Raw genomic sequence first — 17,436 nt, 5'->3', positions numbered from 1 at the left:
CTAGGGTTAAACCACAACAGCAAGACATCAATCATTTTCTGTCACTTTAAAGTCAGCAAAACTACCTATTTCCTAGAATCAGCATTTGTCACAAACTCCAATAAATATTCTCCAATATATGTAAAACTAACCGGATTGATTTATTCGCAATCACTCTGAGAGACAGTTTTGTACTAGCTTGTTAGAGGACAACAACCACCCAAGTTAAACAGCAGCTGTCACTAAGTCACCAAGTTGTTTTGCAGTAGAAAGTAATGATTAGATTCTATCTACACTAAAAAAAAAACTCAACAGAATAGTTTCTTACCATTGGCAGTGTACCATGTACACGCATATTATTTGGTATGTCCTCAGCTGGCAGCAAGACTTCAGTAAATACGCATCTTAAAGCATATTGCCCAGGTTTTCGACATGGTTGTATGTGGCTCAGCTTTGATGTACCCATCTCCAGCCATTTTGAAAGGACTTGAACAGTAAAAACCACAGAGCATCCATTCTCTGACAATCAAACAACTTTGCTGCATGTACCAACCGAAAATCACTGGGCTTTAGTTTTAAAATCTGTTATTCTACTAATAGCAGGTACCTACATCCAGAAAAACAGACAAAAGTAAAGGTTCTACACACTTCAGTTTTAAAGGAACGCTTGTCTCTTCATGGTAGATCAGTTAAAGCTGCTTAAAAAGTGCTATTGTATTTCAAAAGATCATGAAGACCAGATTGAATTCTTTATCAGGAGTGACCAGTTGCTAGAATATACAACAGACTTACTTCTAATAAATTAAAACTTACAAATTTCATCACTACCTTGATTTATTCCCGCTCCTGTAAGGTAACCAAACACCAGCACTGTAAATGAAGAAGTGTACCCATAGTTATTTATATGCGCTCTGTAGCCTGGAGGATCCTTATCTCCAACTCCTTAGATTTTCAGGAGCTCTTTATTTTATTTTACTGGGACATTAATTCAGCAAACAACTACTCCAAAACCACATAGCCAGCAATCCCTGAGGCAAGGCTGTCTCCAATAGCTTTAGGAGGCACTTCTAAAGACAGAGCAATAAAACCCTTACACCTCTCTCAAGTGACAACACTCAAAGCTTTAGACCACAGCTGATATGCAGATAGGCTGCTGAAGGGATCTCATCCTTTCCCTGGATTTCCTTTATACCCTCATCTTTTGCTGAAGGGAGCAGGCATTGCTTAATAAACTCAGCAGACACTAAAGCAAGCGAATTTATTCCAGCTCAGTGTCTGGCCTCACATGAACCCTTTCCTTCTGTATTTTAAATTGATTTTTCATTATGTAATTCATTCTGTCATCAGCACTTACCAGGAGCTAAAGCTGTGAATTTTCAGTTACCAGCAGGTAAACTCAGAGCAGTTTCACTCCCACTGCCCTGACCTTTGCATGTTTATCAGTCCCTGTCATTTCAGAGCTTCTCCCCATGTCCTTTTAATATGAGCCGCTTCCAGTGCTGTGCCATCACCACATTCACATGGTTTTTGACAGGGATATCCTGAAGAGGTAAAACTAGGTCAGCCCAGGTGTTTATACTAGAGACAGTAAAGCCATCCCTCAAATGAGCACGTAGGTTGGTGTTTTTTTGTTTTTAAATTATTAAACATTGCAGTAGAGCCGAGAAGTCCTTAGCAAGAGAGGCTGGGGAGATGGTGCCAAGGCCCTGTTTTCTCAGAAAGTCTTGGCTTCCTGCGGAACACCACCAGCCAGGAAACAGCAGGAGCCTTTCCCACCCTGGCGGCAGCATTCCCAACTGGGTCCTCAGCCTGTCTAACCACAAGGACGTGGTTCACTGGCCCTACTTCAGAAATCAACAAGCTTCAAAAGGCAACCACTCCTGTGGCCCTAATCCCCACAGCCTGGGTGACCCCCAAACAACCTGAGACCTTTCAAGAAGATTTGGAGCAACCAACTCTGCTGTGGTTTCTGAAGCAGCTGCTTGAGCTCAAGCTGCAGAGACCCCTGTGCTGACTCCACATGGTTCATTGACTCTTTTCCTATACCTCCTCTTGCTGCACTGTCATTCATGCTTTTCCCTCCCATGTGTTTCACAAGAGAGGGACATCAGGCCTGAATACAGTAAAGGAATCCTTTGTATTTGTAAACTAAGCTTAAAATTTCCAAAAACACCAGCATTTGTACAGGAAGAGGGAAGGAATTTGTGTTCACTCCAAGGTGAATTATTTACAATGAGAAACAAGGAAACTCTTCTCTGCCTGAACATGCACCAATCTTTGTCCTTGCTCCAAAGTGTAGGAAAAAGATGGAGGGGGGGAATATTAAGAATATCTGCCTTGTTTGCCTCAGAAGAGCTAGAAGCCCATACAGTTAAGTACAACACACTGTCAAGTACATAAACTCTCTCCATCAAGCACCACTTTTCTAGCGTTTGCAGAAATACTTCATATTCCATCCAAGTGCTAAGTCAACAGGGCTTCAGTCTAGTAGGTGGTTAGCTGGACAATAGCCTAAGTAATCATTTCAACCCCATCAGGCTGATATTAGGTGGCAAAAGGGACTTGCAAATAAACGGGTCCAGGGTGAAATGCTCTCCTAGCAGGAGAAATCTACATTAGTATTTAGAAAATGTACCTTGAAAACTGTTGTATGAAAGTTAGCTGATTAATAATGTTTATTAAGTGAAGTATGTCCTGTGGCAGGTGAAGCCTCTGCCATATGCTACTTATGCACAGCATGCTTGACAATTAGCATTAGCAGACTCTGTCTACTGACTTCATTTAAGTTCTGCATGCCCAGAGAATACAGAGTTGGACTTCTGATGATCACTGTTTACACAAACTTGCCAGACAATGTTTAACCCAAGGCTGGTGCACCCATAGTTCAACGGAACGCTTTCATCCCTTTTCATTCTGTCACGTGCAATTCTATTTTTATGCCTCATTTCCTTGACTCTGTAAGGCAATGTGTACAGAATACAAAATAAAAAGCATAATTGCATGACAGACTGCCTTGCTTCAAATGGACTCTGCTACATCTACAGATAGTGCTGTCCTTGTCTATACCAAAAGCTGCAGTGAACTACAGTAACATTTTAAAAACATGCACTGACCTTTTAACAAAACACTCATTACTATACTTCTTGCCTCACTGAAGTTCTAAGCGTAACCACCTTTCATGCCAGGTTACATGAATGGCCCAGTTTCAACTGGGAAAGAGTTAATTTTCTCTTAGTGATTGCTATGAAAGGAGTGTCAGTGATACATATTGTTTTACTTGTTGCTAAGCAATGCTTATACTTTTCAAGGACTCTTTTCAGCCCCCCATAGAAGCTGAGAAGAAACATAAACAGAACAATGGGATGGCCAACATAATACTTCCTATCATAGATGTCATCCTCAATATATAAATGGGGGTTGGCCAAGGGGCAGGAATCCACAATCACTGCTAGGGGGGTGAGAATTTACCAATTTAGCAGGTGGCGAGTGACTTATGGTATTGCTATTTTCCTTTTCAGTTCTATCAAGCTGTCTTTATCTCAGTCCACAAGCTATTTTTTCCTTTCCCTTTTCTCTCTCTTCTCCCTACCATTCTGTGGGGAAGGGGAGACCTGCACAAGTGGCTGCACAGTCCTAGCTGCCAGCTAGGGTTAAATGACAAAGTATTAGGCTCCATTTAGGGGACAGTAAAACTAAAGACTGAATATGTTTGTGTGCAGCAAGTCTTTAGCGACTCAGTGCTTTTGCTTTGCCACTAGCTCTAGGACAGAGGGTTTCTAATGTATTTGCTTTGGAAGCAGTTCCAAACACTTAGTGTTTCAAGGGGAAGTACAGCTGAACCTTGCTAATACCAGCATTTTAGGACTCTGTCACTATTTGGTGTAGTGCAGAAGAGTAACTACCAATACAAGTCACATTGTTCACATCTGTTCCCCCAAAAATTAGTATTTTGGTACTTAAAAAAGGCAAAGGAAACTATACTATACAAGTGAAGGCACCAAGCACAGAAACTCTGACACTGGTGATGACAGCAGGGGTAGGCAATGGTGTAGCAAGTTAGTGTCCAGTTTACAGAGTGTCCCAATTATCAAGTCCTAGAGGAGTGGCAATCAGTTGTTGTAACCCAGTAGAACATAAGGAAGCCAACAGGTCAAATGCAATCTAGTGAAGTTAGCGTGGTACGACCAGTCTTCAAGAGAGGTTGCATTAATATAGAGGCAGCGTTAATAGTCTCCAGTCCCTCTGCCTATAGGCTAAGCGTACTGTGAAACCCTGTTTGGCTGCCTACAACCTAGTAATAGTTGTTTATTTATTATTGTTTATAAAACATAGTTTGTGTTGTTACATGTCAATTTCCTTTAAACTTACTTGAATTTTGAAGACATTCCTTTAGGAAGGGCAACATATCAAACCCAAACTCTGCATACTTCAGTACATAGTACAAGCAATATAGCAAGATACTTTCTGTTACTCACAACCCTTTTATTCTTTTCAAGAAACACCCCTTTTTCCTCCCTCGGTTTTCAAAGATCCCAAAACTACATACTCCTGGTGCTCCTATTAAACAGCCATGGAACTTCTGTCCACTAGATCAGCAGCTCTGGGAGCAGGAAGAGTCTGTTCCACTTTGTGGGAGTTTTCCCAAAACCCTTCTGGCCTGCTGTGTTCAGAAAAGGCAGGCTCCAGCTTCACTGTAAATACTCCTCCAAAGACCTTTTGTAACTTTCTGAACCACTTAGTAAGGAAAAAAGTTTGTTTGTTTTACAGTGTTTTAAAACAAATGCCAGGTGTTACTAACAGATTTAAATAAAGCCAGGTTTTAATCCCCAGCTGCAGCTCAGGGCTCACATTTACAAGAACAGCTAGCTGGAATAGCTGTACATACTGCAGATGCTGGCACAACATAAGTTTTTTTTTAAAAAAAAAGAATTGGATTGAGTAAAAATTGTGAACAAAAGCATTTGATAAGCATTTCTTAAAGTAAATTGACTGCAAAATCCAACAAGGATGTAACACAACAATGGAAGATTTCAGAACAAAGACTCAGGAAATTCAGTATTGTAGTCATCATTAAAGGCAAATCTCCAGTGAGGAGATATTAAGAGAACCAGCAGTATTCAGCTTCACAAATAGATGCAGGAGAGGGAATACATGATAGACATAAATAATTAACAGTAGGAATGCTGTACGGAATGCTCTCTACCCTGACAGGTAGTGGAAAGCCACAAGTAAAAACAACAAACCTGAAATGGATTCAGCAAACAGAGATGCGTTATTTCTCTACAATCTATGATTGGCCTTAAGTATTTATCATGAAAGATGATAGAGAGACTAAGAGAGTAGTAGAACCAGAAACAATTTGTTAGTAATGACCAACAAACCAATTCATGATCCTCTTAGACAGGGCCTCGGTTGTTTTTCAGAAGCACCCCATTATCCCTGGCTGACCACTACTGCAATACAGTATGATCTAGCAGAATAAAAAGCATTAGGTAAGGGCTCAAGAAGCCTGAGCTTCAACCTCCAAACTCCAAGCCTAAAAATGCATTTGCTTATCTATAATCAAGATGAGGCTCCCTGTTCCCCTACAAACACTAGTAACTATATTGCCTTTCTTGTAGGGAAGTTTTGAGGCTTACAGGTAGAGAGCAAGGTGATACTGGGGACTGTTGTACCTCCCTTTAAACTGAGCCAGCTGGGAGAACTTAGCTTTTACCCAGACACCTCATTTATAAACTGCTGAAGCAACGGCAGAATACAAGATCTGTTCTGGTAAAGGTGAGATTTTCCTACTTCAGAGAGGTGTTCTTGGTTTTGTTATCAACTGCTGGAATCTCCAAAAATAAGCCACTAATTGGTCTATGGGAAACAGAACAAGAAGATAAAGGCGTTAAAAAAAGGCCTTGTAAGATACATTACTAACAGCAGTATATCTCAAAACAAGGACCAGACCTACAAAGGTAGAGATGGCCAAACAACAGAAACCACTGCTAACTGCAACAGAATAGAAGGTAGCAGTCAGCTGGCACATTCGCAGCACGACATAGTTTATTTCAAGAGCTTAGTACCGATTAGAGAGAAGCAGATACCAAGCACCTGCTGGTTAGTGAGATGACTAGAGATCCTGAAGCTGCCATTCAGTATGAGAGGACTAGACTAGGCTATCACTAGCTACAGGTCCATCTCCTTTGGGCGCCCATTCCCCAGGTGGGCTGTTGACTGTCTAAGGGGTAACTGGTGCAGCCACAGCAGTCCAACACAAGGCAAGCATGGCCACTGGGGAGGGAGGGCCGCTGTGCTCAACAGCGGCACCAGAGCAAAGGAGAACAGGGCTTTTAATCCTAAACTACAGAAGGGCAGCCCCAGACCACAGCTGAACAGACAGGGGTTTAACATACCACTGCTGAGCTTTATTCAGGCTCAGGCAGCTTGTGATCTTTGACTTAAGCATAGTTAAAAATCAGCCAGTGAACTTAAAGCCATATTACAGTCTTCAGCTCCTCAGGAACACAAAGCTAGGGCACTGAAGCCAGTTTGAAGGCACAAAACAAGCAGATTAAGAAGCTACTTTTACATGGTCACTTTCTAGTCCTAGAGATAAGTTTATTAGAGATAAAATTATTCTAGGACAGTTTGTTCTACCACATTTAGTCCTCCCTGTAGGAGTGAGGCATGAAACTAAGTTAAAAATAAGTCACACACTACTCCAAAGGGTTTTGCTATTGTTAGAAACAGCATACCTAAAGCTATACAGATAACAGGACATTTCCCATCTCTATCGGCCAAGTCCTCTGTAATCACCTCAGTGTTGTCCTCAAGTTTCCCTTATGCGGAAGTTCATTTTATACATTGAAACTGAGCTTGAGTTTCAGGCAACTAAACGTTTCCAAGCCTCCATAGGCTAAAGCACATCAGCCTGTGCCAAAGGACACTTCCTGAACACGTTTTAAGCAGAAAAGCAACAGCAGAGCCATGCACCTTAACAGACTGAAATCACTCACTGATGTGGCAGCTGTCTTGGTCTTGAAGAGTCTCAGCAAGAGAGACTCTTACTTGTCTTATAGTTAGTTGATTCAATTCCACTTTCACTATTGGTGAGCTTAAGGCTGGTTACAGGCTATAGCCTACACCTCGCACTCCCCACTCCTGCAATGCGGAGGCTTCATTATGACAAGCCAGAACCAAGTGAAATTATGACTGACTTGACTTCTACCTTGAAGAGCAGTGGGGCATTGAGTACTGCTACAGACAGATCTCTAGCCATTAGAGCACAAAGCTACTACCTGGGACATGTATCTCAGCATACTTTTACTTAAGTCACACAGCATTCACTGAACAGCTACTGTGCACCCCCATTAGAGCCTTAGGTTCACCCAAGATTGAATCTAGAGTTTGTCATCTCAACAACTAGCATGAAGTACAATTCACAGCTGGGCTTTGGTTCTGCAGGGCAGGTGTAATGAAACACTGCTTGTTTCTATACAACCTCAGCTAAACTAGCAGTAAAATCATACTGAGTATTTGGTTACTGCTGTAAAGAGTCTAGATGCTGAGTTACCAACATCAGGCCTAAACACCACAAGTTAACCGCACTCTTGTTAAGGAGCACTGCTTTAGTGTGAACTAATATTTTTCTTCAGTTAAAGCCTCTTCTGCAATCCTACGAAAGGGCAGAAGAGTTCTATGGAATCTTCTAATACTGTGGGAACTGACTTATAATAAGAAATTAGTACCCTCTCAGTCACCCCATAATAGGGACTAAGGAGGAAAGAAACTATCCAGCATAGGGGAAGCTGCCATTGTCACTTGAGTCTTACTCAAAAAGAAGAAGCTTTTAAAAGTTTCAGTTCTAGTTTCAGCTGGAGCACTCTGACCAAAGACATTGAGAACACTGCCACTGCTCAGCAAGGTGGACATCCATCTGTGTCCAGTCTAGTTCCTTGAATGCTATACAGCAACAACTCCAGAGCCACACAACTCATCCAAGAGACTTTTGCAGTCACATTTCTACTCCAAGTTTATTTGTAAAAGATACACTAGCATACCATGTTTACCATGGATGCTCTTCTCTTTAGGCATTTAAGAAGAGCCAAAAATAGTAGCATTGTGGCCACCAGAGAGAGAATACCAGCAGCAGTCATCGTAATACCAGCCCATACCTCCTTGCTCAAGGGAGTGCTCCCTACAAAGCAAGCAGAAAGGTAGTTAGAGAGACAGCTCTTCACTAAGGTTCAGCAACATACATTAGCACCACACTGTCTTAGTACCTTGGGTTGCAGACCATCTTTCTGGCACAAGGAGGACAGGACCCCACAAGCTCGCCACTGCAGAGTTCACACCTGGCACCCCGCTCTCTACAACAGTAGCGTAGTAAAGGTGAACCCCATAGTACAGTGGGATATCTTGGATCACTACAACCTAATATTTGTTTAGACATTACCTCGCTTGCTTCTAGATGGCCTAGGGCATCTTGTCATACACAGAGGAGAGTCTGGCTGGAAACGGTCACAAATCAGAACACTGCAATGGAAGTATACCTGGGACAGAGAATGAGAGGTCCATTCACTTTGAGACAATAACTGCTCCTACTTACTGCTCTAAATAGAAGGAGTATGTCACCTACTAGGCCAGGGAGGGCTTTGTCACCAGAGACAAAGGCAAAAGTCTTCACTTCCAGCCTTTGGCGATAGTTAGCATAGCTGACACCATGCCCCACAGGATGAAACACAGTCCTGTAGCTGTCCAGTTTGTACTCACACCTGTCAATAGATAAGAAGGAAGTCTGAACAGCAGGGTGGAGAAGGTTTGGGGGTTGGTTTGGTTGCGGGGTTGTTTTTGTTTTTTTTTTTTTTGCCTTTTTTAAAAAAAAAAAAAAAACCAGACCAACAGCACGCTAGAGTTCAAGGTGAACTCTAGAGAGAGGTGCTGCCATCCTCCTAGAAGTTCCAGCATACCCAGAAGGCCACCTCAAATGAAGCCCTTGTATTATGGGGCTCTTTTCGTGAAGGAGGAGGAGGGAAGAATTAGGGAATCCTCCCACCCGCTGCCAAAATTGCTTTCATTTCTGTGGCAGGGCACTCACCCATCAACAACAATATTCCACTGGGGAAGTGAGCTTGGATCTTGTGAAGCTGTTGCCCAGCAGTCATCCAATACCAGATGGAGGTTGGGATCATTGCGGTTCAGGACCTGAACTTCCAGGAAGATAGGCTGCCGTAGGTACCTTACTATTGGGAACTGATCTTCACGGTACGGATGCCTATATGAGCCCTCTGCAAAAACCAAAGCCCCATTAGATGAATCAGTATACAAAGAGTCCTGAGGAAACTCTGGTCTAGAGCTCTTCAACAGCAGCCAGTCCACCAGCTGCAGTTTGCCCTAGAGTCACAGATTTAAGGCATCTGCCTCAAGTAGCATGGGTGGGAGGGAAGGAAGCACATCAGGTCACCAGCAGCCCATGCACAAGAACAGTTCACTCATACATTCTCTACCCTCCAAGCTCAGTTGCTTCCCTGAGCCCAGAGTCAGCTTTACCTGGGTAGCTTAGAAGAACTAAGGAGAGAGGACCTTGGTTCATTGAAGAAGCTAATGGAGGGAGGTTGTCCACCCTTATAGAGAGGGAGGCATCACCATTGCTGAAGGAGCACAGGACTGTTAGTCTGTAATAAGGAAGGAGCAGGTAAGTCTTATGAACATATATAGGTTATCCAGGACTAAGTAATACCCAAAGAGGTTTCCAGGTGCACCTGAGTTCACTGTCCCTTGAGATCCTGTGCAGTGGAAAGTCTGTCCATAATGCCCTCACCTCATTCTCATAAACAATCTTCTCCCCATCAAACTGCAGAGAAATAACAGCATTATGAGGACATTCCCAATGCATGAAACCCTCCCCGTCAATCCTGGCTACACACTTACCCAATACCTGGTCCCACATCCATTCAGTGGGACATGAAACCAAACCCTGTCATTCAAAGAAGACTTAAAGGCTGGCTGGCATGCAGGATCTCTGAGCCTAAGTGCATCCAAGTCTATCGGTGGTGTAGTGCTGTCAGCAAGTATTTCAAAATCCATGTACCCATCTTGGGTGCATACAGCAGCTGTAACAGAAATTCACATAAGTTGTCATGCCAGTCATTGACAGCTCAGTCTGGCAAGAGCTGTTGTGTTTTATTCTGGCTAGAGATACAGTTTCTGTGAAGGACTAGCTCAGGAACAAGCCATGATAAACAATTATCATCTGAGCAGCACATGGGCTGAGTCCACGTCAGTCAGTCACTTACCTATTGGTGCATGCTGGTCACAGGGGCACTCTGGGTGCATCACCATTGCCACAGTATCCCCATGGAAGTGAAAAGACAGTTTCAAAGAAGACACGTAGGACTGAAGTCCTGAGCAGCTCTCCCCACGTAGCTGGAAGACAAGAGTTACTCTCCTGGTGTGTAACTACAAGAGCTTGTTTCAACACACACACGCGTTAGAGTGTTTCACTTGCCCTGTGGTCATGGTGCTCTTCACCCATAGCTAGTTTGTTAATTTGCATTGCTCCAGGCATGCCAGATACCAGCCCACTCCAAGAGGAATATTTTCACCTCCCAGTGTTTTTGCCAAGAGACTTCATGAAACCCAAGTTACCTTTGGGTGATGCCTATCTATTATAAAGTCAGTTTACATTCATCCTAATCACAACTGCCCTCAGACAGCCACAGGGCACATGGCTGACTTGACAAGTGCTTCGCCAAGGTCAAAGCTACTGTGCTCTGGTTCTCACTAAGCACCAAGGAGCTGCGATCACACCAGCTCCTGTGACTTGAGGATCAGAACTCACCCTGGACTGCAGGACTCCCCTGCTAATATGCAGCTTGACCCCGCTCTTTGTGTCCAGAGCAATCCCATTTTCCTGAAGCCGGTCCATGGGGATGGTCTTATTCTCTACACCCACAGTCATAAGGGTCCCTGGGAAGGCTGGGATGGCTACAGTCATGTGTGTTGCATTACAGATTGCTGGACCTGCAACAACATCTTTGTTAAATATAACACCAGTTTCCTCAAGGCAGAGGCAGACCAGGCTCTGACTTTCTCCATGCATTACCTGGTGCACAAAGCATTCTTGACTCCACAGTCAGTCTCTGTTCAGGAGGGCCATACGTGAGCTTGAGTGCCACAGTGTAGAGTGCCTCATCATTGTGCTGACAAAGATGACAGAGGTCTATTAGACAGTACTCAGCTCATGATACATTGTAAGACCAACCTGCAGGGCCATATACTACGTATAGTTCAGGACTGCTGCTATTCATGTTTGCAACAGCAATTTCTTCCATCTCAACACTCTTTCAAGAAGGATCTGCTCATGAGACTGCCAGTCAGACATTCACAGGACACACTGTAGGTGGGATCCCTCTTGCATAGATGCCTGTCAGCTGTGCTGCTGAGGTGCAGTCTGCTTCCCCATTTTATAGTGCTGGGCAGTTCACAGGTTTCCACAGGTCTATAGGAGGGAGTTACCTAGCCTCTGCTAAAGTAGCACCATCTCAGTGCCAATTCTTTGTTCACCTACCTCGTAGGAAACAACTCCAGTAGCAGTAAAGGCCACTTGCAAGACCAGGTTGTGGCCGTCATCTATAAAGTTATAGCCTTGCTGCATGGCTTGCCCAAGGCTCATCTGATGTATTCTGGTTCCATCATCAATTGACAGAGTCCAGGCCATTGGAGTTGCTGGAACCTGCAAAGCAGGAGATCCTTCCTAAGGAAGGGAAGTCATAGCCTCTCAGAAACAGCAAGGCATTACAGTTCTTCACCCTGTAGGGCTGCCACCTTGCAGGTTTTACATTCAAGCTCCCTATATGGATAGTATAGAATTAAGCTTCCCAACAACATGCAATTACCCCAGAAGAGGTAACTACTGCAGCTTGGAGACATCAAACTCGTTTTAGACCCAGAAGTCATGCATTCCCACACCCTCCCTTTGCAAGGCAGCAGGCACATACCATATGCTCATCATTGAAGCCCAGAAGGAGTCTTGGGAAAGTAACCTGGAACACAGCACAAAAGTTAGACCACAGGAACAGACCACAGTCACAACTCTACAGCTTTCTAAGAAGAAATCTCACAATAGTTTTTTCCAAAGCAGACAGCTGTTACCAACATCCCAGTTTCCCCCATAATAGGGCTAGAGCCAGACCATGTGCATCATTAATGACCACTTTCAAACTAGCTCTTCAAAGAGCTTGTGGTCATGCCAAGATGGACATGCAGACAACAGACCTCCCTGAAGCTGGCTTGACCTTTCCCTGTCTTCCTGCAGATCCTAGCCATGCAGTTCTAGGAGACAGCCATCCTGCCTTGAAAACCTCTAAGCAGGATCTATAGCATTCCAGTTCCTCTACTTACTGCCATGAAGTCTTTTGTACAGTTTGTTACACCAGCAAAGAAAGGAGTAATTATTTCATCTGCATGAGCAGTATTGCAGTGAGTGCTGTAGGTTACATTCTTCTCCTCTCCCATCGTGTCATTTGCCATCAGCCTCAATCTTAGTAGATGCTGATCATGCTACAGAAAGAGACATTAATTAGAAAAAGGCAGCAGTAGTCAGTGCAGCATGAAGAAAACTAAAAGCCATTGAGACTAATCTCTAACTTCAGAGTTGTTTTAGTTTTTTGTACCGGTGCAAGGACAAAATGAGTTGTTATTTTAAACACTCTATGGAAAAGGATGAGTTCTCTAAGAAAGCATGGGGTGCACAGGAGGGACACAAGGCTAGGCTGAAGAGCAGAAGGTACTAAGAGAACTGCAGAAGTCAAGAAGAAAGCCTTCAAGGACTTGCAGACTGTAGTGCCAGATAGTCAGCAGTTCAAGAAGCAAGTTAGTATCAAAACCAAAAGTCTTGTGGCATTTCAAATGCTCAAAAGCAACAGATACCAGTAAAGCCTCTATTTTTGAGGCTAGTTTGTGTTGGTCTCCCACTTACTAGTCCACCCCAATAAATAGCACGCATTGTTAATTGTTCTATCAATGTACATGTGTAAATGAAGTGCTGCTATGGAACTCTTGGACCTGATCCACTTCCCTACAAGATGTTATTTAAAGTACTCTCAATTGCTTTACAGAAAAGCACAATATTTATGGCTGTATCTGAGGGAGGTTAATCCACAGTAAACAGTCTGGTGGTTGGTTTTTTTGTTGGTTTGTTTTATTTTACTACTTCTGGTAGGAACTGCTCTTATAGAATAGTTTAAGCATTTCTAGTCTTGATGAAAATTAGAACTAGAAACACTATTAAACCCAGCCCTGACCAGAGGGAAAAAAAAAAACCCAGAACACCAACACTCCACCACAGTACCATCCCAGAACGGAGACCCCTTTACCTCCAGGCTAGTACAGTTCACAAACAGGACACTGAGCAACAACCTCTCATAATCCACAGTGTAGTTGCAGGACACCATCTCCTCACCACTCACATCTAGGGAGAAGATGGAAGATTAGCCCTGCAGGCAGGCAGCTGCTTTCAAGCTACAGTTGAAGAGGCCAAGGCAGTAGCAATACCTACCCACAACACACACATGCCAGGAGTAGTTGCCAAGCTCTCCAGAAAACTCAACTTCCATCCTGTCCCTATGACAGGTCACGCTCTCTGCAGAGTTAAAAAACAAAGTCAGCTCCACCATCACCCTCCTGGAGGCACACACCCCTGTGATCACTGCAGGTAGCCAGCCCTGCTCCAGAGACCCCTTCCACACCAACTCAGAGGGGAAGCAGCTCCAAGCAAACATAAAGTCCACACCACTCTCATTACCCAAGAGATCCTGATCCTCCAGGCCATCAGCACAAGGCACCAAGGGCAGCAAAAAGCCAAACAGGAGCAGCAACCTGCAAGAAGAACAGGACTAAATAAGAGATCAGCAAGGAAAGGACACAGCTCCCCACGCCACCTCCAAGTCCACTCACCACATCTTTGAGGTGCACAAACACCACTGCTCCACAAGAAGTCCCATCTCCTCACTGCCACCACAAGCTTGCTCTCTGCCTGCCTGGGGAGGATTATATAGGACCTGATGCAGGCTCCACACAGGTGCAGCCTTTCTGCTGCCTGGGGGACCGAGAGCTTGCACCTGCTTCTCATTGAGATGCCCTCTCCTTGCTGTGAATTGAATGGCTCACAGGAGACCTTAAGTTGTTACCAAGTCTTTGGCACGGGTTGTTGTTTTCTTCTATTTTTAAGGCATTTTTTTCTTGCTGTGGTAGTTTACTCCCTTTATTCCCTTGTCAGATGTTGCACAGAAAAATGCACATCTTTTGGCAGTCATTTTTTAAAAAGATTTCTGTGACCCTTTGGTTTTCTAATAGTTTAAAATCCACTGGTAGATTTGTACATAACTGAGAATATTTTATTCCCATGTATGGGCAAATCTGCAATGCTGTACATAGTACTGAAGTGATATAGATCTAATTAGGAGGAAAACATAAGTGGCAGGTTAAGGAAGAGAAGTCCTAGATCAGATCTTCAGACTGGAAGTGCTCTGGAGGCTTTGGTCGGACTGACATTGCTCAAAGCTGTGGGAAAGAGGCACGGGAAGAAAAAATCTCTGATTTGTGTTATCTTTCAGCTTCGCCAATGCTTTTGAATTGAGACAGACTTGTAAAAGACCCAAAGACTCATATTTTTAAAAGTAATTGAATTCTTGAGATGTGAGAAAGCAAAAAGATAGATCATAGGAAGAAAGGAAATTTAATATTATGGAATAGTAATTTAGGAATGGGATGTTAAATTGGGCTTCAGGAAATAATAAATTTTATATTAATGTACCATGTATTCATGTAAAATATATTCATTTTTATTTCTTTTTACAGTTATAGACCTGTGCCTAGAGCAGATTTTAGAGCTTCCCAGCCCAAGTGACAGCAGCCTTATTTCCCTTAAAGATTTAGAGTTGTGAGAAAGAGCTTGTCTATCAATTGCTGGTAGGTACCAAATCGCCGGGAACTCGGATGGGACAACTGCATGGGTGGAGGCAGGTAGCTGCGGAGCATGTGATTGCCATCAGCGCGCTGTGTAGCAAAGTAGTATGATCCATACAGGCAGAGCAGATGACGAGTGTAATTTAAAAATGGGCATTCTTGAGAAACATCTCTTCAACTCATCCTTGTGAGAACACGGCAAATGCAGAGTTAAAGCTATTATGGAAGTGGGGATACCAAGTGTGCACGACGCCACTCATAGCAATAAGCAGGCATTAACTCGGATCCATAACCACACCAGAGTAAATAGCAGCTGATGTTAGTAGCATAAAAAGCAATTGCACTTTTGCTTTTGCCATGAATAGGATTAGCATGCGGACAACCTTTGTCAAGAAATTAACTTCCCAGAGACTCCTGAATTCACAAACATACGTCATGTACCTTTTTTTCTCTCTCTCTCTTTTTTTTATAATCAGGTTAATTGTTTTCAAAAGCAATGATTATACAGAAAACTAATGAAACAAATTCTGAAGCCATACACAAGTTTATCGTATTATGTATCTATTATTATTTACCTTGGTTTTAACTAACAGTTTGTCCCAGCCACAGAGAAAGCACAGCCATTTCTCCTTTCAAAAAATTCAGTTGCACCTGTCTGAGTTGTTGAGCCTGTAACAATAACTATGGCCTGAGTTACAGGTAAACAGCTAATTCATGCCCTGAAACACAAAACTATCTCCATGGCTTTTTTTTTTCTTTTTTCTGCTGCAAAAAGCCTGCAAGGTCTCCTCTTCCAGTCCTGCGCTTTTCCCTTTTACTTGTTTGATTTTCCACCTTCTGGGAAAAATGGCACTGCCCGAGAGAAGCGCTGAGCATCCCTGAGTACTGGGGCATTACACACCATACAATAGATAACGTCACTGCTTCTAGCCCTTGTGGGGGGTTGACCCTGGCTGGACGCCAGGTGCCCACCAAAGCCGCTCCATCACGGCCCTCCTTGGCTGGACAGGAGAGAGAAAATACAATGAAAGGCTCATGGGTCAAAATAAGGACAGGGAGAGATCACCCAGCAATTACCGTCATGGGCAAAACAGATTCAACTTAGGGAAAATTAATTTAATTTATTACCAATCCAATCAGAGTAGGGAAATGAGAAATAAAAGTTAAATCTAAAAACACTTTTCCCCTACCCCTCCCTTATTCCTGGGCTCAACTTCACTCCCAGTTTTCTACCTCCCTGCCCCGAGCAGTGCAGGGGGACAGGGAATGGGGGTTGCAGTCAGTTCATCACATGCTGTCTCTGCCGTTTCTTCCTCCTCAGGTGGACAAGTCCTCACGCTCTTTCCCTGCTCCAGCCTGGGGTCCCTCCCACCAGAGACAGTCCTCCACAAACTGCTCCAGTGTGGGTCCCTTCCATGGGGTGCAGTCCTTCAAGAACAGACTGCTCCAGCGTGGGTCCCTCTTCACAGTCACAGGTCCTGCCAGGAGCCTGCTCCAGCATGGGCTTTCCATAGGGTCACAGCCTCCTTTGGGCATCCACCTGCCCTGGCATGGGGTCCTCTACGGGCTGCAGAAGGGTATCTGCTCCACTATGGACCTCCATGGGCTGCAGGGCTACAGCCTGCCTCACCATGGTCTTCACCACGAGCTGTAGGGGCATCTCTGCTCCAGCACCTGGACCGTCTCTTCCCCTGCCTTCTCCTCTGGCCTTGGTGTCTGCAGGATTGTTTCTCCCACATATTCTCACTCTGCTCTTCTGACTGCTGCCACCCGGTTGCTTTTTTTCCCTTGTTAACTATGTTATCCCAGAGGTGCTACCACCATAACTGATGGGCTCGGCATTGGCCAGTGGCGGGTCTGTCTTGGAGCTGGCTGGCATTGGCTCTATCAGGCATGAGTGAAGCTTCTAGCAGCTTCTCACAGAAGCCACCCCTGTAGCACCCCCACTACCAAAACCATGACACACAAAGCTAATACAGCCCTACAAAAGTCCCCCGGTCTGCTTTTACATGCCCGGCATGGCCAGGCGTCGAGGTGTGCATGTGAGGAGAGACAGGGCTTTGGTACAGTTGGCTTTATTGCCTTTCAATCTTAAGTACCTTCCCCTATTGATTAGGTCCTTGCTCTTGAAATGATGTGTGCAGGCAGACTGTGAGGGCTGGCCATGGACCCCTGATTTGAGCATGGTTACACCTGAACAAAGATCATATCAGAATGGGTCTTGGGCAGCACCGGTGTGGGTCACACTCAACCTCACTGTGGGAACTCGCTGCTGAAGGGGACATCGAGCAATTGTGTCCTTGGGCACAGCAGTTTTGCATGTCTAAGTAGTGAAGAAATAAGCTTTTATTGTTGTTTAAATGTTGTCATCATCTCTGAATTGTGTAGCCACAATTACTCCATGTGACTAATTTCATTCTTCTCTAAGCCCATTAGTTCCAAGGATCTCATTACACAAGCAGAGACTTACTTGCCTCCCCTGTATGGCCTTTACCATACCACGTC

At 44.1% G+C, this 17,436-nt stretch overlaps 1 protein-coding gene across 1 annotated transcript; it reads right to left on the bottom strand.

The window, feature by feature from the left end:
* Window positions 1-8,015: 8,015 nt before the first annotated feature.
* ZP2 (zona pellucida glycoprotein 2) lies at window positions 8,016-13,967 on the bottom strand. The gene is made up of 18 exons (XM_054212390.1): window positions 13,921-13,967; window positions 13,769-13,842; window positions 13,523-13,606; window positions 13,341-13,435; window positions 12,367-12,525; window positions 11,964-12,008; window positions 11,534-11,698; window positions 11,069-11,165; window positions 10,805-10,986; window positions 10,260-10,389; window positions 9,895-10,076; window positions 9,726-9,817; window positions 9,514-9,638; window positions 9,062-9,251; window positions 8,603-8,738; window positions 8,420-8,516; window positions 8,247-8,333; window positions 8,016-8,161 (listed from the first exon to the last, which is right to left on the bottom strand). The coding sequence occupies exons 1-18, from the start codon at window positions 13,965-13,967 to the stop codon at window positions 8,016-8,018; spliced, it is 2,133 nt and encodes a 710-aa protein (XP_054068365.1).
* Window positions 13,968-17,436: the final 3,469 nt, after the last annotated feature.

The sequence above is a fragment of the Rissa tridactyla genome, chromosome 8, assembly GCF_028500815.1.
Source record: "Rissa tridactyla isolate bRisTri1 chromosome 8, bRisTri1.patW.cur.20221130, whole genome shotgun sequence".
In the NCBI taxonomy this organism is placed as follows: Eukaryota; Metazoa; Chordata; class Aves; order Charadriiformes; family Laridae; genus Rissa; species Rissa tridactyla.
The sequence above is the reverse complement of the archived record's forward strand: the minus strand, read 5'-3'. Positions and strand labels throughout refer to the sequence as shown.

What these genes read in the sequence shown, in the direction of transcription:
- ZP2 (XM_054212390.1), bottom strand. Translation starts at nt 13,967, where the DNA reads ATGGGACTTCTTGTGGAGCAGTGGTGTTTGTGCACCTCAAAGATGTG. An exon ending in CTGGCATGTGTGTGTTGTGG is followed by an intron (nt 13,436 to 13,522) that starts GTAGGTATTGCT and finishes TCTTCTCCCTAG; the next exon opens with ATGTGAGTGGTGAGGAGATG. An exon ending in GTACAAAAGACTTCATGGCA is followed by an intron (nt 12,009 to 12,366) that starts GTAAGTAGAGGA and finishes GCTGTGTTCCAG; the next exon opens with GTTACTTTCCCAAGACTCCT.